Genomic DNA, 25,078 nt, shown 5'->3' with positions numbered 1-25,078 from the left:
GAATGTGAAGCTTTGTCTTTCAGATCTGCAGGCTGCCATCGTATCTCTTCTGTCTGCTGCATTTCACAGACAGGTTGCTCTCTCCTCTGAAGACCTACAGCACACTTTTCATTCATCCATCCATCCACTCACACGCCCACCCATCCATCTATCCATGCACTCACCCATTCATCCATCCACCTACCACCCATCCACCTACCCATGCATTCACCCACCTACTTATCCATCCACCCACCCACCCACCCATCCCTGCACTCACCCATCCACCCATCCAATCAGCACCCTTAGGTGTGAACTGTGTAGCTGGGGGTTAGGAATGCAGGCTCTGCTTTCAGCCAGTCCTGACCTTGACCTTGGCAGGGAGCTTTGGGCAGCCTCTCAACCTCTTGGAGCCTCAGTCTCTTTCATTATGAAAGAAGATAATGAGGGCACGCATTGCACAGGGTTGTTTTTTGGGGCTGTGAGGGGGGAAGGAGATGATATTTGTAACAAACTTCATGTAGAAATGGGCATGCAAGTGCTCAACAAATGCTAGATACTGCCCCCTTGCCCTCCTCCTCCCGCTTCTTTCCCCACCCAGCTCAGCCAGGCCAGGAGACAATGAGCCAGGAATTACAATGAAAGGAGTGTTTCCACTGAAGAGGAACTGGGAGTGGTGGGAATACAGCTGGGGGGATGGGGGAGACTGAGAAGCCCCAGGGGACCTTGGCAGGTGCTGGGCAGGCTCTCGGTGTACTCTGGTCCTGGGCAGCCTTGAGTGGGGGTGGGGAGATACTTTCTAGAAATGTGTTTATAAGAGTTGTTCATGGAAAGAGTTTCATTTACCAATTCACCTCTGCTGGCCAAAGTGCAGTTAATAGTCTGAAAACAAAACAAAAACAAAACATTAAAACACCGAAGTAGTTCTACTTTTCTTTAGTTCTTAGTTTTTCTTCTGTTTCCACTTAATGGTTTTTCTAAGCCTGACAGCTTTTTGGGAGGGATATAAAAAGTTACAACATAGGTAATACAGCCAATGGTTTGTATTTGTTCACCTGCTCTACCCACTGTTAACTTGGTTTCAGGATTTTAGCTATGACTGGAGGCATGGACTGCAAAACCATCAACAGAGGTAAAGGATTTTCTCATTTTCAGAGGATGGTTCTAACCTCGTGGGTGGGGATGGAGGCAAGGCCAATTTACCTGAGAGTGGAAAGTGGGAATTTGAGTTAGCAAAGTTTAGGGTGGGTCCTGGGGTGGAGGGGAGACAGTCTCCTAAACCCTGTCACAGAGTTTGGGTTTTGGCCTGAGGGCAACGGGAGCCTTTCTAGAGAATGACAGACCTGAACTGGGTTTTGAAAAGCTTGCCTTGAGTGCCCTCCCTCAGTCCTGAGCAGGCTTTGCTCCCCTTTGTGCTTCACCACCTCATGCCCAGGGCACACCTGGCCCAAGATGACGTGGCTGGCAGGCACACAGGCTCACAGGGAGCAACTGCGGGGCCGGCAGCCAGGTACCGTGGAGTCCAGATCTTCCAGCTCCGTACCTATGATAACCACACTCTGGACGTTCCCTGGACATGTCTGTTCAAGGGCCTGGTCCCTTTTGCTGGCACAGGTTCCCACGTCCTATTCAGTGCTCCATTTTTTACTTGGAAAATAAGGGCCTGCGTTATGCTGCCCACAGCCCTGGTTGAGGCTGTGAAGCTGTGGAGCCCCGCGGGTAGAAGACGTGGGCAGCTGGATGAGGATGTGCAGGAGAGGGAGCTGGAAGCCTCTGCGGGCCTGCCAGAGGAGAGGCGGGGGGCCCTGGGGAGAAATCGCTCCGCAGCGCTGGGTGCACACGAGAACTGGCCGGACTGTGGTGTCTTTGCAGGACGAGGCTGCAAGTGGCAGCCTTGGGCAGGACAGCGGGTGCAGGAAGGGCTCGGGGCCAGGCCCAGGGCACTGACTGGCCCGAGCCGGGTTTCGCAACCTCTCCGCAGCTCGGCCTTCTTATCTCCCACCTGGGAAGGCCTGACTACCGGTCCACCGGGGGGCGTTCAGCGAGAGACGCTGGGAGAAGAGCACGCAGCCCAGGGCCGCGCCCCAGGTGCTCTCCACACGCCCCCGGCCGCTGCAGTCGACCCGAGCGGTGAGAAGCAGCGCCTGCTGCCCGCGGCGCCCGCGACCCTCCCCGGAGACGCTGGGGCCGCGCCACCTCCGCGGGAGGCGGGAGGAGGGCGCTGCTCCTCCACACGGGCGCCGGCTGCGGGCCGTGCTCAGTGTGTAAGTTGGAGGGCACACGAGCCCTTTCCTGTACGTATGCTACACTTCAATTTTTAAAAAATGCATCAGCCAAGTCCGGGCTTTAACGCTTTTAAGCGGGAAGCACGCTCAGCACACTGCCCCTTTAAGGCGTTGGGCTTGCCCGAGGCGTTCTGCCCCTTACCGCTCCCCGTAGCGCCCCTCCCAGAGGCTGGATTTGTGCGCCCGCCCCGCCCCCAGGACGCCGCCACCGCCCTTCGCGCACGCGCACTGCCGGGCTCCCCCCACCGCCGCCTGGCGCCCGCCGGAGCCGCCGCTTCGTCGCGCTCGGCCCCTGCTCCCGCCCAGGTGGCGGCCGACGCCACGACCCGAGCGCCCCGGCCCCGGCGCCGCTGCGGCCGGCGGGTAAGCGGGCGGCGGCGCGACGCTGGGGGTGGGCAGGCGGCGGGCGCGTCGCCGGTGCACCCCCAAACCGTCCCCCGCCGCCGCACGTGTTCCCCGAAGCCCGACCGCGGCCCAGCGCCTGCCGCTGCCCCGCGCAGCCCCCTCCCGAGGAGCCCCCGCCCGGGGGACCCCCCAACTGCCTCCGCCGGCGGGGACGGGCTCTCCCTGAGGAGATCCCTGGCGAGGGCGGCCCTCCCCTCACCTCCACGCCGCGTCCCGTCCCAGGGACCCCCGCCTGCTCGCTTTTCTCCCGGGTGGGACTCCCCGCCCGTCGCGCCCCGTCCTCGCTCGCCCTCTCCTCACGTGCACCCCTTATATTCGGTGGGTTTCCGGGTGCCCCCAGCGGTGGCCCTTGAGCGGAAGGTCCACCGGCGTTCCCCGCCCTCCCCGGCGGTCCAGAGACAAGACTAAGCCCGAGGGGTCGCGGCTGCTTTTTTCCTGCTGCCAGCGGGCACTCCTCACAAGGCCCTCGTTTCCCCCAGCGCTCCGCCAGGAGAAGACCCCAGACCCTCGGACCCCGCGAAGCGCCTGGGGGCGGTGTACGCAGTTGAATGCAGGCGGGGGCGAGCGTCCCTCTGTGGATCAGCTCCCCCACTCCCGTCCTGCACCCTGACCCTGCCGGTCTCCCCCAGCCCTAGGCAGTGAGGTTCTGTCTCTCCCCTCAGAGCCCTGAGTCCCGGAAGGGGCTGTCACCTGTGGGTGCCCTGGACCCCTTGCTGGTCGTGAAAGCCATTTTGGGTGGGACCCTCCTTACCAGCCTGCAGTCATGTTTCCATCCTCCCTGTTCCATTTATCAGCTTCCTTTGCAAACAGTGTTTTGAGCTTTGGCTCTTGCAGGCACCGTGCTAGATTGTGCACCTGAGGCTGGCCCAGCCCCTTCGCGAAGGCAGGTAGGAGGGCGGGGAAGGAGCGTGTCCAGGAACCCTGGTGGCCGGACAGCGGCGTTCCTCAGCACGGCTGGGCATCCACCTGCGGGTCACCTGGGGGCCTCTTGAAAAGTGCACATTACCTTGTCCTTGCCACATCTAAGGCATCAAGCTCTAGTGCTGAGCCCGGGACTCTGCATCTTGCAAGCACTCTGAGGTTTGGGGGGCTCTGCTGTAGGTGGTCAGGTTCGCGTGGGTGCTGAGGGGAGCACTCAGCACCTTCTTAGAGGTCAAAGCCCAGTCTTCTTTCCTTTTCCTTGATTGATTGTGCTTGCCTTTTGTACCCCTCCTTTCCAGAAGCCCAACTCTCCAGTTGATGTTTTTGCGTGTTAATTAACATGTGACAGTCTTGAGAGCTGGTCAGTTTTCCTGTGAGACCACCTGTTTTATCCCCTGGTCTTGCTCCTCACCTGTGGGCCATGCCCCACCTTCAGGTGGGTTTCACTTTACGCTAAACGGAGCTGCTCTGGTCCCTCTGCGCTGCCCTCTGACCTGTCTGGGGCACAGAGCCCAGCCTCCTGCATCGCCTCTGAGGCTACTGGTGTCTGCCCACCCAGCGCTGGCACCACCATTCTCTCTCCATTCACAGAGAAGAGCGAGGGAGTTGAGGTGGCACCAGCCAGGCTGCACTGAAGGTAACCCAGTGCGTAGCACTGTGGGGCAGCGCTTTGCCTGCTGCTGGGTTCAGGGACCTGCCCTTCTCCTCCTCAGCCTTGGGCTTCGGGAGCTGTCCTAGGACGGGGACTCTCTGCTGTAGGTCAGCAGAGCTGTGCGCACGTGCACTCTGCCCAGTGGTGTCGCTTCACATCTCCTTTGCTCTTGGATGACGACCGAGAGATGGCCTTTTCTGATGACTTCTGTTTCATCCTAGCATTACTGGGAGCTCGTGCAGGGCTTCTTTTAAGCTCCAAGCTGGAATTTCCCATGTGTAAGCGCCGTAGATTAGCCAGGGCCTTGGATGGCCAGTGGTATTTGCAAGTGATTTGGCAGCTCTCCTTAATAGTGGGTTCCTAGTTTCAGAGTAACCTGGTGTGCTTTAGGAGCTGTATTGGAAGAATGGAACTTTTCCATTGATAGAAGAGTGGATCACTTACTGCACAGGTTATAGATATTTCCCATTGACAGGCTGAAACTTAATTGAGCTTGAATTGAAAAAAAAAACTCTTGTGGGGATGTGTTGGTGAGGGTGTGATATATTTATTAAATAATTTACCGTATAGTGTGGCCTTAGTAAAGGGTCCATGGTTTTCACCTGACTAGAAAGGGGTCCATGGAACAAAAAAGGTTAGGAATCCCTGGCTTAGCGTATCCATGTTCTACCTTTCCTCCAGAAGGCAAGAAGGTGGAACCTCGGCAGGCACAGCTGACTGCTTGCCTTTCTCAGCTGTGTTTTATAGCCGTCTCGCTAGGGATGGAGAGCCTTTGAAGCTGTTGGCAGTTGGGAGAGCGGCTTTGCATCTACAGCCTGTACCTTTTAACAGCAAAGCCCGCCCAGGAGGCTTAGGACCTCTTATGTTTTCAGACATGGTTTTTAACGGTAGTATGTCACTTGGGATGCACTTTAGCGTTTGGATGAGTTCCCAAGCTTCTATACCCCAAAGCGTAGTCTCCTGTAATTTGTCATGTTAGTTTTCTGTCAAGAAACCTTTGGGCTCTTTGAAGAAAATTGCCTTTTGTGTGAACCATGCTGCATTCATATGGAGCCATCCTTGAAGTGTGGGGTCTTTTTATTACAAGAAGGGGTGGGAGCAGGAATATTGTGGCATAGCATCTGAAAAGTGTGAGCATGGAGTTAGGATAACAGGCAGGTTCCCCAAGTTGGAGCAGTTTGCTTGTTGCAAGGCTCATTATTTTCCTTTTCCTTCTCTTTTCTCTCCTGGGTATTAGGTTTAAAATGTGTGTTTCTTGGTCTAGGTCCTCTCCAGGTTTCAACTAGCAGCAGGCCGTTCCACTGCACGTCTTCCTCCTGAAAGCCGTGTGCTGCTCCGCACGCGTCTCCTGCCTGCTGGGCTTCAGAGCCATGGCCACGGAGGAGAAGAAGCCGGAGACCGAGGCAGCCAGAGCGCAGCCGGCGCCGTCCTCATCCGCCACTCAGAGCAAGGTGTGTCTGGGAAGGGCTCCTCGGGGAGCTTCTCAGGGAAGAGAGGCATCGAGGTCCTTGGAAATACCATTTCAGGCCCATCGGCTTGTTCGCTCCTGCTCAGTTAAACATCGCCACCACGTTGTAGTCAGCGGCCACCTACCTAACAAGTGCATTTTATGTGCCAGGTTCCCAAGCCTGCCCCTGAAGAGGGTGCATGATCCAGCACGGTGATGCAGCTTTGTCAGAAATAGAGATTCTTGGTCCTGATTGTAGGAATTTCTGGGAATGGGACCTGGAGACCATTTCTTTTCTTTTCTTTTTTTAAGTTAGCTTTATTTAGTTATTTACTTTAAAGATTTATTTATTTAATTTATTTCTCTCCCCTTCCCCCCCACCCCGGTTGTCTGTTCTCTGTGTCTATTTGCTGCATCGTCTTTGTCCGCTTCTGTTGTCAGCGGCTCAGGAATCTGTGTCTCTTTTTGTTGCGTCGTCTTGCTGTGTCAGCTCTCCATGTGTGTGGCACCATTCCTGGGCAGGCTGCATTTTCTTTCATGCTGGGCGGCTCTCCTTACTGTGCGCACTCCTTGTGCGTGGGGCTCCCCTTCGCGGGGGACACCCCTGCGTGGCAGGGCACTCCTTGCGCACATCAGCACTGCACGTGGACCAGTTCCACACGGGTCAAGGAGGCCCGGGGTTTGAACTGCGGAACTCCCATGTGGTAGACAGATGCCCTAACCACTGGGCCAAGTCTGTGGCCTGGAGACCATTTCTTAATCAGCACCTTGCCCCCCACTCCGAACTCTGCTTAGCCAGGTTTGCAAATCGCCCCTATAGACAGCAGGAGGCAAAGGAGACCTTTAACAAAGTGGGCAATGCTCTGGGGTGGGGGTCAGGCGGGGGAGACCAAGGCCAGAGCTTTGGAGACTTGTGTGATGTAGTGGTCTCCCAGTGATATGTCCAATTGGATGTGGGGTGGAGTGGTCCCTTGAGGTGTCCTTGGACCTTTTTAACTTGGGTGGTGGAATCTTAATACTAAGATGGAGAATACAGGAGGCACAGTTTTTTTTTGTTTTTTTTTTTGTGTGTGTGTGGGAAGGGGATGGGGAAGTGATCAATGAGCTTAGATTTAGACATGTTCAATTTGAGAGGTGACATCCAGGTAGAGATTTCTTGTAGGTATTTGGAATATGGATTTGGAGCTCAAGAGAGAGGTCTGAGCTTGAAATGAAACTTTCGGAAATCAAATTCAAACTGGTAAACAATTGAATTAGACAGTAATGGCTCCTTTTTGTTAATGTTTAAATTGTACCATCTCTCCAACAGCCTACACCTGTTAAACCGAACTATGCTCTGAAATTCACCCTGGCTGGCCACACAAAAGCTGTGTCTTCTGTGAAATTCAGTCCCAATGGAGAGTGGCTGGCAAGTTCTTGTAAGTGTCATCGAGGATGTTACTGGTAGAGGCAGTGTGACTCCTGACGGAATTGGGGAGAGGTGGGATGATTTACTTTCTAAACTGTCACTGGGCCATTTGCTGCAAGCCATGTCCCTTCGCTGTACTGTAAAGAAGTCACTGCCTGTAGAAATTGTGCCTGTGGCCACTCCCAAGGTGATGGGGGCCTGGGGGGGAGAGAGGCTGCTGAGAGCTGACACCCCGGAGAATGGGGAAAGCCTGCTCTGTGCCTCCCGGCTCGGCACCCCCTCCCTGCGCTTGACACAGGCTTAGGGGCTCCAGGGGCGGCTCAGGCCCGGCACCGGGGCTCGTGTAGGAAAGCCAGAGTTTTAATTGATCTGCCAGCTAGATGGCTGGACAGCTGCGTTGCTGCTCTGACCTTCAGTTCCTTTTTATTCCTTTCAGCTGCGGATAAACTTATTAAAATTTGGGGAGCATATGATGGAAAATTTGAGAAAACCATATCTGGTCACAAGCTGGTAGGTTTCTGTCCTATTGGATCAGGGCAAAATGAAATGGACTGTCGAGCAGTGGAGCTAAAGTAATCAAGTGGGCGGGGCTTGCAGTCTTGAGGGCTTGTGAGTTTGCTTTGTATTTCTTTGCTTTTTGTGTTTTGCGAGGTCTAACACAGTAGGGCTTTTCCTTGGGGGCCTGTGTGAAGTTTCTTCTTTGTGGTTGACATTAGAGGATTTCCTGAGAGCGGGCGACTGGTGCTTACTGATCTTTACTAGGGTGTTGGGAACTTTGACCTTTGGTTGGTTAATCTTTCTTGGTCACCTCAAGATGATGACCTCGTATTTCCTTCCAAGGGAATATCAGACGTGGCCTGGTCTTCAGATTCTAACCTCCTCGTTTCCGCCTCAGATGACAAAACCTTGAAGATCTGGGACGTGAGCTCGGTAAGCGGCACTTCTCTGTCCCTCTCTTCCATGAAGATGTGTGGTTGACGGAGGAGGGTGGGGGGCACGACACAGTCGGCTTTGGGGAGCAGCGAGTCCCGGAAGGCCTTGTCACTGTGCGTAAAGCTGTGGCTGAGGGCAGGGTGGGGGATTTCCCTTGACACTGACCTTCAGGAAGAACGCCCCTGGGGAGTAACTGAATCTGACAACACTTCCTTCTAGGGAAAGTGTCTGAAAACCCTGAAGGGACACAGTAATTACGTCTTTTGCTGTAACTTCAACCCCCAGTCCAACCTCATCGTCTCGGGATCTGTAAGTGCAGCTGGCTCTTGTTTGGAAGGGGCTGCAGGCGCGTCTGAGTGTCTGTCTGTCTGTCCAGCACTTTGGAGGGTTATGGGTGGGCTTTGAGTCATTCGTGCTAAGTGCGAATGGGGTCGATGGAACCGAGCATCCATCACCTCCTCCTTCCTTTGGAATCACTTTGGTTTTGTCTGCAGTTTGACGAAAGTGTGAGGATATGGGATGTGAAGACAGGGAAGTGCCTCAAGACTCTACCCGCTCACTCGGACCCCGTCTCCGCTGTAAGTCCTTCTCATGTTGTACGTGATGTGGCTTGCGGTCAGCGTGGCTTTTGATCTTGACCAGCAGAGAGTGATGGTCATGGCTTGGGCCTGGGGACGCTTCACGAGAAGCCACAACTCTGTCCTCAGTGGAGGGGCAGGTGGGTGAGCACCAGGGGTCCCTGAAAGGGGCTTCCAGCAGGAGGCAGTCTGAGATCGAGTCTCCCAGGAGGAAGGTGCTTTGAGGAGGGAACCGGGCCGCTGGAGGTGGGGCTGACGTGGGGATTTGAGGGGCACTGACTTTGGTTGGGGGAGGAGGGGGTGGGTGAGGCTTACCGGGGTCAGGGGTCAGACCCCCCAGAAGCTCCATGGCTGCAGGTGTGGCCATGGTCCACTGTGTTTGCCAAGCGTGTGAAAGCCGAGTGCTGGAGGCCATCATGCAGGTTGCTCCCTTGCTAAGAGAGCCTGAGCTTGTTTCCTGGCAGAGCTGCCCCGTTCTGGGAAGTTGAATGGATCCCACGTGACGGTGCTCATTGCCAGCAGGTGGTCCATGGCACTTGGCAGAGTTCTGTAGGCGAGAGGAGACTTGGCGCACCACCCGGGTACCCACAACCAGACAAGCGTCCAGGCCAGCACGGGCTTCGCGGCCTCTCGCGCTGCATCCTTGCTGGCCCAGCAGCGCTGCCTTGCCCTGGGTGCTGAGGACGGGGGATGTGTGGAGAGAAGCCCAGCCATGGGGTCGTGGTCGGAGCAGACCTTGCCTTCCAGCTTGGGGATGGCAGCGGAACGCACGTGAAGGGCGCCCAGAGCGAGTGAAGGGGAGGGTGAGGGGCGTGTGGGTTGCATTGGGGGGCGTGTGTTTTAATAGGTGGGGTTTTAAGTCCTCTTTCTTACGAAAGTATCGTGTGTTCGTTTAGAAACAAAACAGAAGAGGCCAGCGAGTATAGAAAGTAGAAACTCAGAGTCTTGTGATTCTGACCCCCAGGGCCACCCGCTAACAGTTTGGGGCCTTTCCTTCTGAGTTGGTTGTCTCTTGAGTTACTTGCCAGCCAGCCTCACTGGTGTCCCGGCTTTACAAATAGTGGTGACAGTGCAATGCCTGCAGATGGACTCTCACCACCGAAGGCTCCTGGGCGTCTGTGGGTCGCTGCGTGTGGCCCTGCTGGCCGCCCTGTCCCCTGGGCCGCTCTGCGGGCCATTCATTTCCCTTCCTGCCATATCTGTGATCGCAGGAGGGTGCTGTGGTGCCCTCGCTTGCACTTCGCCTCTTTGGTGATGGTTTCCACAAGAGGAGATGCTGTGCCTGGGCGCGTGTACTCAACTTTTTAACAGATTTTGGCACTAGAAGCATCAAGGTTTCTCCCCACCTGTGTCCTTCCACTTGGTCCAAGCCACTGGTGTCTCCTGCTGGGACAGTGCTTTTTTCTTAACGCTCACCCGATGGCTCGCTGCCTCAGTGCTCTGGTGCTTGCCGACTGCCCACCAGGCTAGCTCTCCAGGGCTTTTTCAGGCGGCACCTCCTGAGGGCTGCTCTCAGCTCTTCATGGAAGTTGGGGTCTGTGTCCCCTGTTCCGTCTTGGCGTCTTCTCATGTCTTTGCGGCACTTACTTTGGCTGCCTGCTGCTGGCTGGCACGGGGTGGGCTGTGCTGCCTTGTGCCCCGACCTTCCCTCCGCAGACACTGGCCGATGGGGAGACTGCCGCGCGGCTGCGGAGATGGGGGTGCGGCCAGAGCTAGGAACAGAGCACAGCCCCTGGCACAGTGGGCTTGACAAAAGCCCGTTCTGTAAATTTACAGGAAGGGAGGTGTGTGGTTAGAGCGATCGTGGCGCGCTAGAAAGTACTCAGGCTGACAGCAGATGGCCAGGGAGCGGCTGCTGCCGTGAGCGCAGCCTGTCACGAAAACTGGTGGAAACAGAAGGAAAACAATCCCAAAGCCTTTTGTGTGCCTCCTGGGGAAGGTGTCCGAGCGCTGCGCTGTCCAGTGCGGAGACCCCAGCCCCCGTGGTGGCCAAGCAGTCGTGATGAGCCGGGCAAGGGGGCAGCGCTGTGGCGTAACCACACCGGGTTCCGGAGACTCGGAACAGCCGCAGGAGCCAGAGGCGAGTCTGTGCTTCGATGTGGCTCCGCCTGGGAAGGAGGGCATCGTAGGGGCGGTGGGCTAAACGAACCACCCCGTAAATGAGTTCCACCTTTTTCTAACACAGCTGCTGGGAAATAAAACTTACACTCGGGGCCCATACTGCTCCCTGAGACCCTAGTCCGTGGCCCGGGGGTGGGCCTGGGCCGCCAGCAGCGGCGCCGTCGTCTGTTTCCTAGGCTGCTTGAGGAGATGTGAGACGGTTTGGCTTGACCATGGGAATTGAGTAGCTCACAGTTTTGAGGCCGAGAAAATGTCCAAGTCAAGGCCTCCTCAGGCGATGCTTTCTTAAAACTGGCAGCTGCGATCCTTGGCCAGGCGGGCGGCTCTGCTGGGCTCTCCTCTCCAGGGTTTTGTTCTCCAGCCTCGGCTTCCCTGGCTTTGCTGTCTTGTTCCCTTTGTGAAGGACTCAAGTGACCAGACTAGGCCCACCCTGACTGAGGCCAGCCACCCCTGAGCTGCAGTAGCCTTGTCAGAGAGTCCTGCCTGCGGTGGGTCCCCACCCACAGGGGTGGTGAGATGTGGGAGCGTGCTCTTCTCGGGCCCGTCCAGCTCCAAACCACCCCAGGGAATCCCTAGAAATACAGAGTCTCAGGGCCCGTCCTCCACCTGGTGCGTGAGAAACGGGGTGGGACAGGCTGAGTTTTAACACACTCCAGGGGCTTCTCCTGTGCAGTGTTGCCCCCTGGGGGCACTTGGCGGTGTTGGGAGACCTGTTTTGTTGTCACAACTGGACGTGCTCCTGGCATCCGGCGGGTGGAGCTGGGGTGCTGCTAGGCACCCCGTCCTGCACAGGATTAGCCAAGCGTCCTGGCACCTGGGTGGGGGCCCTGGTGTGGACAGTGGATGAAAGCAGCCGGCCTCACCCCCATTGAGCAGTCACTATTACTCTCTATTACTGTAGGAAACAGAGAACACATGGCACGAAACAAGACAGGGTTCCAATAAGGTATTACCTGTCAAGAGGTGTGTCCTGGTGTAACCTGCTAGTGTGCAGGTAGTAATGAACTCCAACCCCTGACGTTGTATTTCCTCTAAGATTGAACCAGAAAAAATATTTTGACAATGCTCTTTAATCATTAGTTAAAAAGGTGTAACAACAATGCAAGTTACTGGTGGTAGGGTGAGTTATGATAGTTTTGTATGATGTTATATATGTTTGACTTGTAAGCTCACAGCTATTATTATATACTTATTGTTTCTGGTTACATATGAGTAATAAAAGTTCAATAAATTAACTTAAAAAGAAAAAGGTGCTGTGGTCAGGTTGCAGTTTCTTTGCATCGGGAGTCTCTCTCGCCCCAGCCTGCTGGGGGTGCACTAGGCATCCAGGCGAGAGCGCTGGTTGTGAAATGGCGGAGGGAAGCTGCGCGGCACTCCCAGCAAGCGCGCCACTCTCGCTTAGGCTGAGGCAGCGGTTTGGAGTAGCCCGAATCGCGTTTCCTTTCCACGTGAAAAGCGCGAGCTGGCCCCCGCCATCTGGGTTCTGCTCTGGGTGGCTGCCAGCGGTGTAGGCGAGAAGGCACCGGGCTCCCTTCCTGGGGACAGTTGCCGAGTAGGTGGACTTGGTGCTGTCCCGGTTGTGCCCGTCTTGTTTTAACGTGAATGGGAAGTTACTTGTAGCCACGTTGACCTGGGCAAGCTGTTCAGCCCCAGTGACAGCTTGATGGACAGATGGACAGAAGTTGCATCTCTCTCCTCCACAGCGAGGTGACTTAAATACCCAAGGCCTCCTTCCGGGTTGCTTTTTCTGGCTCAGTCACCCGTCATAAAACAAAACGGGACTTCTGCCTAAGACACCAGATACAAGTGGCCATCGTGTTCGTTTCGCTTATGCACCTGTTTAGAGTACCGTGGTGTCCCTAGACTTCAAAGGGAACGGCGTTCTGTTGCCTGGCGTGTGCTGCGGCACTCAGAGAGGAAGGCGGCCCGGGTGACAGGCCGTCAGCGCTGGCGGTGTAACTAAGTCCCTCCTTCCCTCCCACTTCCCTCTTAGGTTCATTTCAATCGGGATGGATCCTTAATAGTTTCAAGTAGCTACGATGGACTCTGGTAAGAGAACAATTCTTTTGTTTGGTCAGCAGACATTTATATGGGATGATTTGTGTGTGGCCCAGGGGTACAGCAGTGACCAGAAGAGATAAAGGCCTTTACCCTTGAGAAGCTTGCCTTCAAGTAAGGGGTGAGAGTGTAGACACACAGCGCAGTTCCAGAGAGTGGCAGCTGCTGCGGAGGAAGAGTGCAGGGTCGGGGCAGTGGAGGGTGCCCAGGCCCGGCGAGCGGGGGGGATGCCTGTGCGTGTGGGTCTGCGAGGATTCCGGAGTAGGGGCCGCCCTTGTGCCGGCGAGGGCAGGTCAGAGGCTGAGGGGGTGAGCCAGCAGGGAGCCCAAGACCGGGGAGGCGAGGCGCAGGAGGGCTGGGTCTGACATACCCGGTTAGGTCTGGATGGGCACGGCTTGTGGGCCTGGGGTGGGAGGCGTAGGGACTCCACGATGGGGGCGGGCGGGGGGAGAGAAAGCATTTGCTGTATTTTGGGTTTGCGTGCATCGTGTGGAGGGTGTGTGTGGTGTGGAGAAGGAGCTGCCTGTGGGTGTCCTTGACCTTGACGAGGCTGGGAGGGCACAGGCTTTTTCTCTGTGGCCAGTTGTGGTGAGCGTAGGTGGGTTTTGGAAGAGCAGTGTGGGCATCTGTCCCCGTGGAGTGCGCTGTGCTCGGGGCTTGTGTGTGTAGACGGCCTGGTCTTCAGGTGACTCTGGGACGTGGGGACTCAGTACCAGGGGGTCTCAGCCTAGGACCAGGAGCAGGAGGTGGGTGGAAAGAGAAGCGCTGCTCCTCGGGCTTCTGTGTGGTGGTGCCTGTACCCGGGACTGCCGGCCGTAACCAGCTTCTACCCTCTCCTCTCCAGTCGGATCTGGGACACGGCCTCGGGGCAGTGCTTGAAGACGCTGATCGGTGAGTGCTCCTGACCCGCCGCCAGGCGGGGCGTTGCGGGCGAGTCTGCCCACCTCTCTGAGGGGTTTCTCATTCTTGAGTGTCTTTTCTGGAAACCTCCCTTTTTTCATGAGTTGGCCTCATCTCCTTGTCAGTCCCTCTGGGCGGTGTCGCCTCACTCTTCACTGCTGCTCTCCCCCGGCTCCTAGCCGCCCACTCGCTCTGTTCTTTCTGTGGACTTCCCTGCCGTGCCCCCCACCCTTCCTCCCGGGCCAGTCTGGGGGTGAGTGGTCTGCCGGCAGCTCGCCCTTCCTCTCGTCCTCTGCTGTGGGCCTGGCTTGTGGCCGCTCAGTGGCCTTGGCTCTCAGGCCCTCGGGCCCCACCTGCACTGGGCAGGCCGGCGCCTCTTCCTCCCCGGCTTCGGGGACTTGGGGGGCATCCGCTAAGCAGACGCAGTTGGCACCTGCTCACTGCCGGCCGTGGCAGGGCTGGGAGTATCCGGGAATGAGAGAGGTGCTGGCCACTGAGCGGGCATCGACGGAGGACCAGGGTGCCCTGGGAGCCCTGGGGGAAGCATGGACGGCCACAGCGGCCTCCAGGCAGGAAGGGAGGGCCAGACTGCGCACATGGAGTGGAAGGAAGGACTGGCCCGGCCGGCCGGGAGAGCCGGCGTGCGTGACTGGAGCGTGGCTGCATGGTGGCGGGAGGGGAGGGAGAGGAAGGACGCAGGAGCGGTAGTGACAGGTGTGGCTGAGAAAGCTGAGCCGGAGCGGTGGAGTCTCAGGTTGGAAATGCTTGGTGGGGTGGGTGCAGCCTTGGGAGGGAGCTGGGCCGCCCTGGGTGGGTGCTGGCCCTGGAGCCTCAACGCATCCGTCCCTGGGCTAGCGTGGGAGCTGGTGTGGCTTCTGGGGCCGCCTTGCTTTACCGGGACATCTTCCGACGTGTGCCCTTACCTCTGACGGCAAAGCCACGCTGTGCCAGCCTCAGCAACTCTCCCCGCAGGGGCTGGCACCTCTGCCTGTGCCTGGCGGGGGACGCTGCCTGTGCTGAGGGCCTTGCACAGGCGTGCGGTAGCTTGCTCTGTGCCGGGCATGGTGGGTTACCCTTGTTTCACAAGCAAGGAAACCGAGGCACAGGTGACTTGCCCAAGGCTGCACGACAAGCACGTGCTTGAGCCAGGCCTTGAACCCAGCTGGGCAGGTCAGGATTGGTTCTTCACAGCAGGGCCGGCGTGCTTCTGCTGGTGGACTTGACGCTGACCTTTCTAGCCTCCCTCAGCAGGGTGGGGCCCCGTGAGCCCTGCGGAGCTCCAGGCGCAGGGTCTGGGAGGGAGGGCATGGTGAGCAGCTTCGCCATCAGGTCTGGTGGGCTGGGACTCGAGTGGTGGGTGCCCGGTGCTCTGCGAGGAGCTGGGTGAGCGGTCGGGCCCGCCTGAGCGCTGTCCACGGCACACGGGCCTCCCTCCCTGGTGAGCTCCAGGCTGGGGGGCCCCAGGTGCCCTGAGGGCGCCCACTGCCTGGCTTCACACCTTCCCTTGGCTCTTCCAGTGTAGCCTGAGGGAGCAGAGGTCTCGGGGCCCTGGGGGCGGGGCTTGGTGCCTCAGAGGTGGTAACCCTGTGCCACTCCAGTGCTCAGGGCACACCCTCGGGGGTCCCTCTACAGCCGTCCTCCCCTCTGCACACCAGGTGCACTCTCCCTCAGACCCCTCCTCACCGGGGAGGGTGATGGGGCTGCCAGCATGCTGAGCTCGGGGTGGCGGCAGGCCCCGGGGCTCACCCATGAGCCTGCTGTCACCTGGCTGCGCTGCCGGCATCGCCTGGGCTGAGCGCGTGGGCCCGGGATGTGGGGCAGAGCCGTGAGCGGGAGCTGCGTCGAGAAGACACCTGAGATCTTTCCCCTCCGGCACTTGCTTACTTGGCGGCAGGGATGTTCTCTCAGTTTAGTTGGGTGTTTGCAAAATTGCCCTCGTGTGAGGTAGCCGCCCGCGGGTCCCCTCAGGTAGAGCCCGTGGCTGGGGGGCCCGGGCGGGATGGCACCGGGGTCCTCCGAGCCGGTCCTCGGCCCCAGGCCCCTTGTCCCAGAGCAGCAGCTGCCCATGGAGAGCAGTGGGCTGGTGGGCGGAGAGGGCTGGGCACGCCCGCCGCACTGGCCTGCATGATGGCGGCTGTGGGAGGCCCGGTCGGCCCCGTGGTGGGCCCTTCATCCCCGTCCCCGGGGGCGGGCAGCGGGGGCCTGCCGCGGCCACACCAGGCCCGCCGGCCCTCAGCCTGGCTCTCCGTGCAGATGACGATAACCCTCCCGTGTCCTTCGTGAAGTTCTCTCCCAACGGCAAGTACATCCTCGCCGCCACCCTGGACAAGTGAGTGCCGGGGCTTCTGCGGGGGAGGGGCCTGCCCCAGTGCCCGGGGCGCCTTCTCCGGCCCAGGTTGCACTTCTTGGAAAAAGAAAAAGAGCTTGTGACCCCGAGTCCTGCGGGTGTGGATGGAGGCAAGGGCGCTGGCCCGGCTTGCTAGGAGACCAGCTTCCCAGCCCCCCGCCCTGTGCTTCCCGTCCTGAGGGGCTGGTGGGCCACCTGGGCGCGTCCCGGTTCTGACCCCTGGCACCTTGGCTTCCCCTCCCAAAGCTCAGGACCCGCTGGGCGGTGGGCTCTGGCCCTCTGCGCACGGACCTCGCCCTGCTTCTCGGCGGCAGGGCAGTGCCCGCATCTTCCGGGCTGACCCGTCAGTCCCTGGCCCCGGGAGTGGATTCCTGCCCTGGAAGGAGCGAGTGTTACCCGTACCATCTGGGTGTTTCGGGAACCAGGGCGACTTCCATGTCCCTTTTTGGTGGGAATGAGGCCACTTGCTGATTTAGGGAAGATAATGGCAGCTTCCTTTTTAAAATGTTTTATTTTGCAATAATTTCAAATGTACAAGATGGTTGCAAAAATACTGCAGACTCCATACAGAGAGCACCAACTTAGTGCCCCCTGCTCCCCAGACCCCCTGGTGTTCACATCTGCCACACGTGCCGTAGCATTCCACCCACCTAGCCATCGCCCTCCTTCCTGGACACTTGCCGTAGGCCGTATCAGCCTTCAGACGGTCCCTTCCTCGCCCACGTGTCTGCCGTAAGTGCAGGTGTCGAGGTCGAGGGCTTTCCGTGGACGGGAAGCTCACAGCTGTCCCAGCTCTCCTGTATGTCCCAGTGACGTGCTTTTGAGCCTTTCCTCCTCCATTGTTAGATCCCATCCAGGATCAGGTATTGCATTTACTTGTGATTTCCACTTGAGTTGTTCTTTAGTTGTTCTTTTTTTCTAAATTGTAAACATATGCTCAATGCAAATTTTTCCTTCTCCACCCCTCCCAAGCCCACCATTCAAAGGGATTAATCACAGTCACCATGTTGCAGTACCACCATCCATTTCCAGAACTAACTTGTCACCCCAGACAGACACCCTTCACCTGTATGCATTCATTCCTTTTTAAAAACCTGCCTTTGAATCACAAATACTTGGAGTTCTCGCACTGTGCTCTTAAATGCCATCCAATTACTTGCCTTGGTGAATTTGGACTCCTCACAGCTGTGCTGTGGGCTCTGCTGTTGCTAAGAGCGAGGGGCGCCCCGTGCCGGAAGAGAAGGCTCCTTGGAGACGTGTAGTTGACCCCCTCTCTCTGCCTTGCAGCACGCTGAAGCTCTGGGACTACAGCAAAGGCAAGGTGAGTGCTGTGATCGGCCTGGCTCCGGGCCCGCAGTCGCCACGTTGCGTGGCCTGCTGGGCAGAGCCGAGCCAGGGCGTGCAGCGCGGGAGCTCGGTCACGGAAGGTCTCCTGGAGCTGGTTTGGTGCAGGTTCCTAAGGCCTTGGCTTTCCGAGGCCTGGCCAGGCTCCGGGGCACAGCTTTTAGCGGCGTCATGCTGGTAGGGGAGCCCCGCGCTTGGTCTGCCTGGCAGCCGGAGGCCTGTGCTTGGCGCCAGAGGAGCGGCTGTGTGCGAGGGGGCGGTGCTGACCGAGCTTTCCTTCGCAGTGCCTGAAGACCTACACGGGCCACAAGAACGAGAAGTACTGCATTTTTGCCAACTTTTCAGTGACTGGCGGGAAGGTAGGTCTCCTGCGCAGTGCCTTCCGGAGCCCCTTCCCCTGGGAGGCGCGGCCCTCTCCGTCCTGGGTGTCTGTCTTCTGAGCGGCTGGGTGATGTGTACAACGGCAGCCACCCCGTAGTGTGTTGGGGACACCCTCCCCATCCAGTCGAGTCACTACGTCTCCCTTGGTGACAGAGAACTCCCTATGATGTCGGGCTGCAGCGGGCGCAGCTTGGGCAGGCATGTGCCCGAGAGCAGAGCGGCTGCTCCCAGGCTGCCTCCCAGCAGGCCCTTGGCCCCCACCCCAGCCCCCTGGGTCTTCGTGGCTCTCTTCGGGTCTGCGTTGGGCTATAAGTTGATGATGTTCATCTGAAACGGAGGCGATGGAGCTGCAGAAACCACCGTTTAAGGAAAGCAAACATCCCCCTGCTCCTAGGCTCCCCATGACCTGTGAAGCCCTGCATTTCTTCACGCATGGAGAGGAGGGGACGGGGGACCGGGGAGGGGGTGGCGCAGCGCAGGGGCATGCAGGGCTGGTTTACTTGGGAAAATGAAACTGCAGGCCCTGGCTGGGGAGGAATGGAAGTTCTCTGTATTTTCATTTCAACAGAGCCGCCAACAGAGAGAGGGTGTGAGGTGCGTGTGGGGGTGGGAGGCTGTGACGTGCCATTTGTCCTTCACACAAGTGAGCCGCAGCCTAGTTTTTCTCTCTCCCCTCTTCTTACCTTTTTGCCATTGACTAGTGGATTGTGTCTGGGTCAGAAGATAACCTGGTTTACATTTGGAATCTTCAGACAAAAGAGATTGTACAGAAATTACAAGGCCATACAGGTGAGCTTAAGTGTATTATAGTGGTCCCAAACAGCTTTCTAATGTGCTAATAGTTTTTAAACAAACAAAAGATGCGAGTTCAGCAGTTTGCTGCCTGCTTCCGGTTCTCCTCGACCCTCTGGCATGGGAGGAGAATACACCCACTGTTTTGGAGACTTGTGGTAAGTGACGGTTTTGTCCACAGTTACATCTGGACAGTGCAGCTTAGGCCTTAAAATATGTGACTGTGACTTTCTGCGTGGACATGGCCCCAGATGTCTGTCCCCTTTGTGGCTAGCTCCCTTTCCTTGTCCAGTGTGTGTCAGGCTGCCCGCTGTCCAGTTCTAGAGAAGCTGGTTCCTGCCGCCTTGGGCAGAGGGCTCGTTGCTGCCGCTCAGCTTGGAGCTGCTGCTTGTCCTGATGCCTGCGCGCACGCTTGCCCCCTGCAGCACGCTTGCCTACTGTCCTCCGGTCCAGCCGCCCTCCAGGGCAGCTTCTGCCCTGCCGTGCCTTTCCCTTCCGCCATGCCCACTCCATGCAGTTGTCAGCAGAGAGCAGGGCTGCTGGCCCCCCCGCCTGGGGTCAGTGACTTCCGAAAACCTGATGAGTGCTAAACCTTCCCTCAAAAAAGCAACTGCAGACACTGGGCATAATGCGTCCGGGAGGTTAACACGTGTTTGCATTCTCTCATTCTCCTCCTCTTTCCATTTTTTCTCCCCAAATTGCTTAAGCTCCTAGAAAGCAGCACTTTGTGTTAAATTGGGTCTCCATCCTCCTCGGTGTTGGGTGGGGCTCATGCACTTTGGAGCCGTTCTGGGGTTCTCTGTTCAGAAGCTGGGGCGGTGCTAACGCTCTGGCCGGCTTTCTGTCTTCAGATGTTGTGATCTCCACGGCTTGTCACCCGACAGAAAACATCATTGCCTCGGCTGCCCTAGAAAACGACAAAACCATTAAACTGTGGAAGAGCGACTGTTAGGCCCTTTGCTGCCTAACCGGCAAGGCGTGGACCGGCGGGCGTGACAAGGCCGCTGCTTGGTCTAGGCTTGAGCGTCCTCTCTGAAGATTATTTGGCTGAGGGGCAGAGTGTGTACCTGGAAGTTCTCAAAGTTGCTGGCGACGTTTCTTGCCAATTCTTCTAGCACCGTCTGGGGAAGATTTCCCACCTGTATAACAGTCAGCAGGCATTTTTAATTTTTTATTACAGAAGGGTGACGTTCACTTTATCATGAGTTGTGTTTTTTCCAGTCGATGTTCTGTACTTCTTTGTTATTTTATTTCCCTCTGCGCACGTGGTGAGCAGCCCCGCCGCGGGCTCTGAGCCCCAGCCTCTTCCACCCTCCAGCTGCCTCTCTTCTGTTTAGTAGACACAGACTCCCCACGGCTCTTTAACTGTTAACTGATTCCCGTGTGTAGTAGTTACCGGTGTATTTTAAAGTTTTTCTGGAAAACACAGAATGTCGTAATGTTATTTCCACGTAAAGAACGTTCTGTGTTTTGGAAGCTCACAGTTCATGTTGCCGACGGCCTGGTACGTGCATATTTGTCCCCATTTATCTCGCCGCGGCCACTCAACCAGCAGTACCACGAGAGGTAGGACAGGTGGGCTGTGGCCTCTGAGTTCCAACACGCAGCGTGTCTCCACGTGGCTTTTTTCAGAAAAGGTCTCACGCTTGTTTGGAGACTGAATTTTTTCCAAAAGACACACGTGCCTGAGCGATGCCTCCCTCCTTTTCCTTACTCTCAGCGACCCAGGGGCAGAGGCAGACGGGCCCTTGCCCGCCGGGCAGCAGCACGTGTGGGTTGGAGGTGGAGGAGCACAGACTGTGCTGGAACTGAGAGGCGCGCTCTCTGGCAGAGAGGCTGAAGCTCTTTCTGGAGCCTTCTGTGGGCACATCCAAGTCGCTGCTGTGGCAGAAGCTTGTAGGATTCAGCCTGGTGTGCGATGTGCATTCCAGGTTTAGGCTCCAGCAGTACCCGCTCCCCACTGCCAGCCTTGGGCAGCCCCGGTGCCAGCTTCAGCCAGGGAGGTGGGTGTTGCTTGTGGCCCTCGTAGCTTCAGGCTTCTGCCCTGCTCGAACTGGATGTCTCTGCAGCAACTTGGCTTCTCACAGAGGCGGGGGTTCGGTTGGGGAAGACGCTGTGGTGGTGCCAGGTGCTGCCGAGTGTTTTATTAGAGCTGCTGCGGGTCCCTGGGGGAGCTCTGGGAGCCCAGAAGTTCCAGCCCCAGCACGCTCAGATGGAGGGCAAGGCCTGGGGGTGCGGGCGAGGGGCTTGGCGTCACCACCGGGAGGGTGGCGTCGTAGGGCAGGGTGACAGTGCCACCTGGCCCCCGGGCTTGCAGGTGGCCGTGGATGTGATCCGGGGTGTAGACCGAGCTGTGTGGTTAGATGGATTCCTGGGGGCCCTGAGGGAGTGGGGCTTGTCTGGAGAGCGGCGGGTGGGTGGGTGGGCCGTGCTCTGGCGGCTGCGTCTGGAAATGAGCCTGAGCTGGCCCCTCCACAGCCCGCCTTTTGGAAGCATGTGCACAAACAGGTTCTCTGTTCTAGAAAATAATCTGTGGTCAAGTGGGTGGGGCTTATGTCTTTGGAACTCTGGTCGGGGTCCCTGGGTCGTGGCAGGATGGGTAGGAGGTGGCCCTGCGTTGGGTTGATTTTGGAGTTCCCAGAAGGCCTGGCGGTGCTTGCCCTCTGGTGTGCTGGGCCCCTGAAGAGCGTTTATTTTTTCTACATTTGAATTCTTTGTTGTAGATTTATGTAAAAATACATTCTCTTTTTGAAAATAAAGATTTTCATGTCTTGTAATTTTGTCCCATAAGAATTTAAATGTAGCTCTTTTTGCAGGGGGAAGGGTGGCAGCTGGCATGGGTTTCGCCTTTTAACATTCTTCTACCTCTTCTGTACGAACTAGCAAGACCTGAAGGCCGGTCAGCCTGAGCTTCCGTTTTTATCCAGGATGCTTGGTGATTGGCAGTGTGTGCATTTGGAAACGAATTATTGATCAAATTATTTAATTTGACAAACATCTTTCCAGGCCCATGCATGGGCCCTTCATCTTACAACTTCAAGAAAACAAGACAAGGCTCCTAACCTTTGCGGTTTCCACCTTTCGGGTTGTCAGAAACGGGTTGTCTTTCTGGGGATTTGTTGGCAGGATTGTGACCGATTTAGACACACAAACTGGCCTGTCAACTTCCAGTGTGCTGTGCTCTTAGCTGGTGAGAACGGTGCTCCCAAAGGACCTGCACGTGAGCTTGGCGCTGACAGGTGTCGGCTTTCCATCACCGCCCAGGCCTGTCCCTCGGACCCTTCCGTCTCATGCCCCCAAGTGCAGCCTTAGCCAGCCCCAGCCCCCCACCGCCCCTGCCCACTCTGCCTCCCCGGCCCTGACCGGCAGCACTGGGCTCTGGTGAGGCGACCCGTTGCACCCTGTCCTACATTCTGTGCGTCAGCAAACCCTGACACTCGGCCTCCACGCCTTCGCGCAGCCCCCACCGCTGCCACCCTGGGCCGCGCCGCCCTCCCTGCCCCTCCCCAGCAGCCCCTGCCTGGCCTCCAGCTCCCGTCCTTGCCTTTCTGACGTCTCTGTTGTCGCCCAGGTTGGGTACTTGGGGAAGTCCTCCAGGGTCCCCATACCTCACTGAGCAGAAGTCCTCGCAAAGACCCCAGGCCCCGGGTCATCTGGCCCTTCCAGCCCTTGCCAGCCACTGTCCCTGTCGCCCAAATGCCACCAGAACCACATGGCCTGGAAGGCTTTGCCTTTCCCTCAGGAATGTTCTGGTGTCCACCAGCTCGATCCCCACCACCTTCAGGTGTCGGCCCTAGTGGTGGTTTCCGTGGTGGCGTTCCCTGACCACCCCGAAAGGAGCAGCTCCCGCCGTGCCCATTCCTGCTGCGCTGCTCCTGAGCTGTCTGCGTCTGTCTTGCTTGCTAAGGATCTGGAATGGCCTAGAATGTGGCTCATCTGGTCAGGGGTCTCTGCCAGCTCAGTAATGCTCTTTTCCCGGAACGAGTGACTTGAGTGGAAAGGTCTGAGATCTGTGAAGCTGAAGAGCCCCTGAGTTGCAGAAGAGCAAGGATTTTCAAAGGCAGCTGCGGCTCGGCAACCTGCTGGAACCCGGCGGCCTGTCTCCCCCCTGGACCAGTCTCCTAGTTTTTGCCCCGGCCCCAAGCTCCAATACTTGGACATGCTAAGAAAGTACTTGTTATTTGTCTGAAATGTAAAGTTAACTGGGCATCCTGTATTGTATTTGCAAAAGCTGGCGACCGCCCCTGCTCTCCTTTGGCTGTGGCTATCAAGGGGGCGAAGACAATTTCCTGGTTTAAAATGTGGCTCCTTATCTGCTCCCAGATTATTAATTGCAAACGTCCTTTGGGGTGCCAAAAAAAGGAAAGTTTAAAAAATACACACGAAAAATTCCAGGTACGAAAGTATTTAATTCTGTAGATCGGGGAGCACGTAGAAGCCTGCGTGTATGTATCAAATGACCTCAGCCCCACGTACCCGAAAAAACAGTGGTTAGATGCCACGAAGTAGGTGGCAATGCCTTAACCGTATGCGTGTTGTACAGGCCCGAGGGCCTCTTCCATCCTTGTCAAGGGGAGTGCTAACCTTCTCTCCTTTCATACAACACGGCAGCATTCGACCACCACTCTCTATTTAAAGGCCAAGAAATACACCACCTTACACTTACGGTGACTTTCTTTTGGTGCTTCAGATACCTACACATTTGTGAAAATGCCAGTATCTAATCAGAAACTACACTCACTCCCGTCGATCTCCCACATTTATTTGAACAGGTAAGGAAACGCTAGCATTTTTCATTCTCTTTTATATGCGTAAAATAAGCCAATCAGAGACCGAGGGGGCACCCGGAAGTCTCGAGCGTCATTCAAAAAGTAGATTCCCCCGGAACTAAAACAGCCGGCCCGCGCTTCGCGCAGCGACACACCTCCCGGTGGGCCTGGAAGCGTCTGCGGAAATGGAAGTGGTTTGTAACGAATCAGAATCCTAGGGGCAGGAGAGCCCCGCCCTCCACTTCCGGACGCGGCCCTGCGCTTGGAACTGTGGGTGCGAGGGGCGCTGCTCGCGCATGCCTTTCGTCCGTGCCGCGCATGCTCTGTCCGCGCTTGGGGGTCCGGGCCGGGCCCCGGCGCTTCCCGCGTGTTCCGTGCGCGCTTCGGTTCCGAGGCCGCGGGTGCTGCGGCTCCCGCGGTGTAGACGACGAGGCCGCGTCGGCCAGGCTTGCCCTGCTCGCTGCCTCCCGCGCCCGGTCGACCAAGGGGCGTGGGGCCGTCCCTTTCTCTCCAGACCTCCCTTGTGTCAGCCCCGAGCCCCCCGTGGCAGCCAGTTTCGACAGTATGGACCCAGAGCAATATTCGCAGCCAGTTCCCTAGAAATCACAAGTAAATGGACCGGAAGCGGCCCTCAGCAAGCTCCCCCGAGTGAGACATGGGCAAGGGCCTGCGTGGATACGCCGCAGGTGTGCACACACGCCCAGACACGCAGGGAGGATGCGACGGGCACACGCCTCGTGCCCGCTCCCAGCCAGCGATGGCTTTTCCGACCGTGGCCCAATCCCTTGTTGCCCTGCCGGCTGCCCACCTGCCTGCGCCTTCCTCCTCCCAGTACACCCGGGGCCTCCTTAGGCCCGGTCATTCCTGGGACTGAGGCCGGCCACCCTTCACACCGCTGCTCCCTCAGCTCCCTGCCCTTAGCGTTTTCCATCCCAGACCCATAACGGTGGCCTGCTCGTGTCAAGAGCTGCAAACCTTAGGCCTCGTTTTCAGGGTCCTGGTGGCCTCTTGGGGTGATGTGAGGTCCCCTTGCTTCTCAGCCCTCATTGTTCTTTGGGCCTCCTGCCCTCTCCCTGCCTGTGGCTTGGGTGCAGCCGGGAGGGCAGTGCTGGGGAGCAGCCCATGGTGCACGGACAGACGGTGCTGCCGGGTTCCTGGCGGCAGCAGTCCTGCCAGCATCCTCTTAACTCCCCAGCCCTGAAAGACAGATGCCACTGGCACACCAGCACCCACATCTTATAGCTGAACTCCTGGAGGCCTCAGGGACTGGGAGACCTGCCCACAATTGTGTTGGCCGTGGGACTCTGTGCTCTTTCTCCAGTATGGTTGTGCCACTACCAGAAGCATCTCTGCACCAGCCCTCTGCCCTCGGCCTGCTGGGCTGGTCCCGGTGATGTCTCTTCCTGCCCCGCGCCAGGGCATGGGGGCCTCTCCCTTCCCTTGGGCCTGCGGCTCCTGGTCCTAGGGATGAGCCTGGGATGAAGGGGCAGCTGGCTCTGCAGGAACCCTAGACCTGACCTCTGAAGCTTCAGGGCGAATCAGAACCTTCTGGGGGTCGTTAGAATGCAGGTTCCTGGGCCCGTCCCTGGGAGTCTGAACAAGGGACTCTCCACTCACAGAGACTTCTGGGTCGCATCATCTTAGCGGTCGGGTCATTTCTTTAGGTGGATTGAGCCCTCCTTGTTCCAGCAGTAATGACACATGGTGCAGAAGGGGCCAATTTTGTCGAATAAGGCAGCCTCGTCCAGGGGTCGGGCA

General features: G+C 57.6%; 1 protein-coding gene and 1 non-coding gene across 4 annotated transcripts; one reads left to right on the top strand and one right to left on the bottom strand.

Annotated features, from left to right (window-relative positions):
• The first annotated feature begins 2,483 nt into the window (after positions 1 to 2,483).
• On the top strand, positions 2,484 to 21,328 carry WDR5 (WD repeat domain 5). Of its 3 annotated transcripts, XM_058302642.2 has the most exons (16): positions 3,149 to 3,312; positions 3,890 to 4,026; positions 4,182 to 4,227; positions 5,507 to 5,693; positions 6,999 to 7,107; positions 7,534 to 7,607; positions 7,938 to 8,027; positions 8,250 to 8,339; positions 8,525 to 8,608; positions 12,723 to 12,778; positions 13,632 to 13,678; positions 15,941 to 16,016; positions 17,322 to 17,355; positions 17,663 to 17,737; positions 18,461 to 18,548; positions 19,403 to 21,328. In XM_058302642.2, exons 4-16 carry the CDS (start codon positions 5,613 to 5,615, stop codon positions 19,501 to 19,503), a joined length of 1,005 nt encoding a protein of 334 aa, XP_058158625.1. In that variant the 5' UTR covers positions 3,149 to 3,312; positions 3,890 to 4,026; positions 4,182 to 4,227; positions 5,507 to 5,612; the 3' UTR covers positions 19,504 to 21,328. The 3 variants fall into 3 exon arrangements, 2 of the variants coding, with proteins under 2 accessions (XP_058158626.1, XP_058158625.1); XR_011649517.1 differs by lacking the exons at positions 3,149 to 3,312; positions 3,890 to 4,026; positions 4,182 to 4,227 and adding an exon at positions 2,484 to 2,627 and having other exon boundaries at positions 17,913 to 18,548; XM_058302643.2 differs by lacking the exons at positions 3,149 to 3,312; positions 3,890 to 4,026; positions 4,182 to 4,227 and adding an exon at positions 2,484 to 2,627.
• A 1,702-nt stretch (positions 21,329 to 23,030) lies between these two features.
• LOC111759568 (U6atac minor spliceosomal RNA) lies at positions 23,031 to 23,157 on the bottom strand. The gene has a single exon (XR_002793508.1). It is a non-coding gene; the product is annotated as a U6atac minor spliceosomal RNA (small nuclear RNA).
• Positions 23,158 to 25,078: the final 1,921 nt, after the last annotated feature.

The sequence above is a fragment of the Dasypus novemcinctus genome, chromosome 8 (genome assembly GCF_030445035.2).
Source record: "Dasypus novemcinctus isolate mDasNov1 chromosome 8, mDasNov1.1.hap2, whole genome shotgun sequence".
NCBI lineage: Eukaryota > Metazoa > Chordata > Mammalia > Cingulata > Dasypodidae > Dasypus > Dasypus novemcinctus.
Note: the sequence above shows the minus strand (reverse complement) of the source record. Positions and strands in the feature narration are given on the sequence as shown.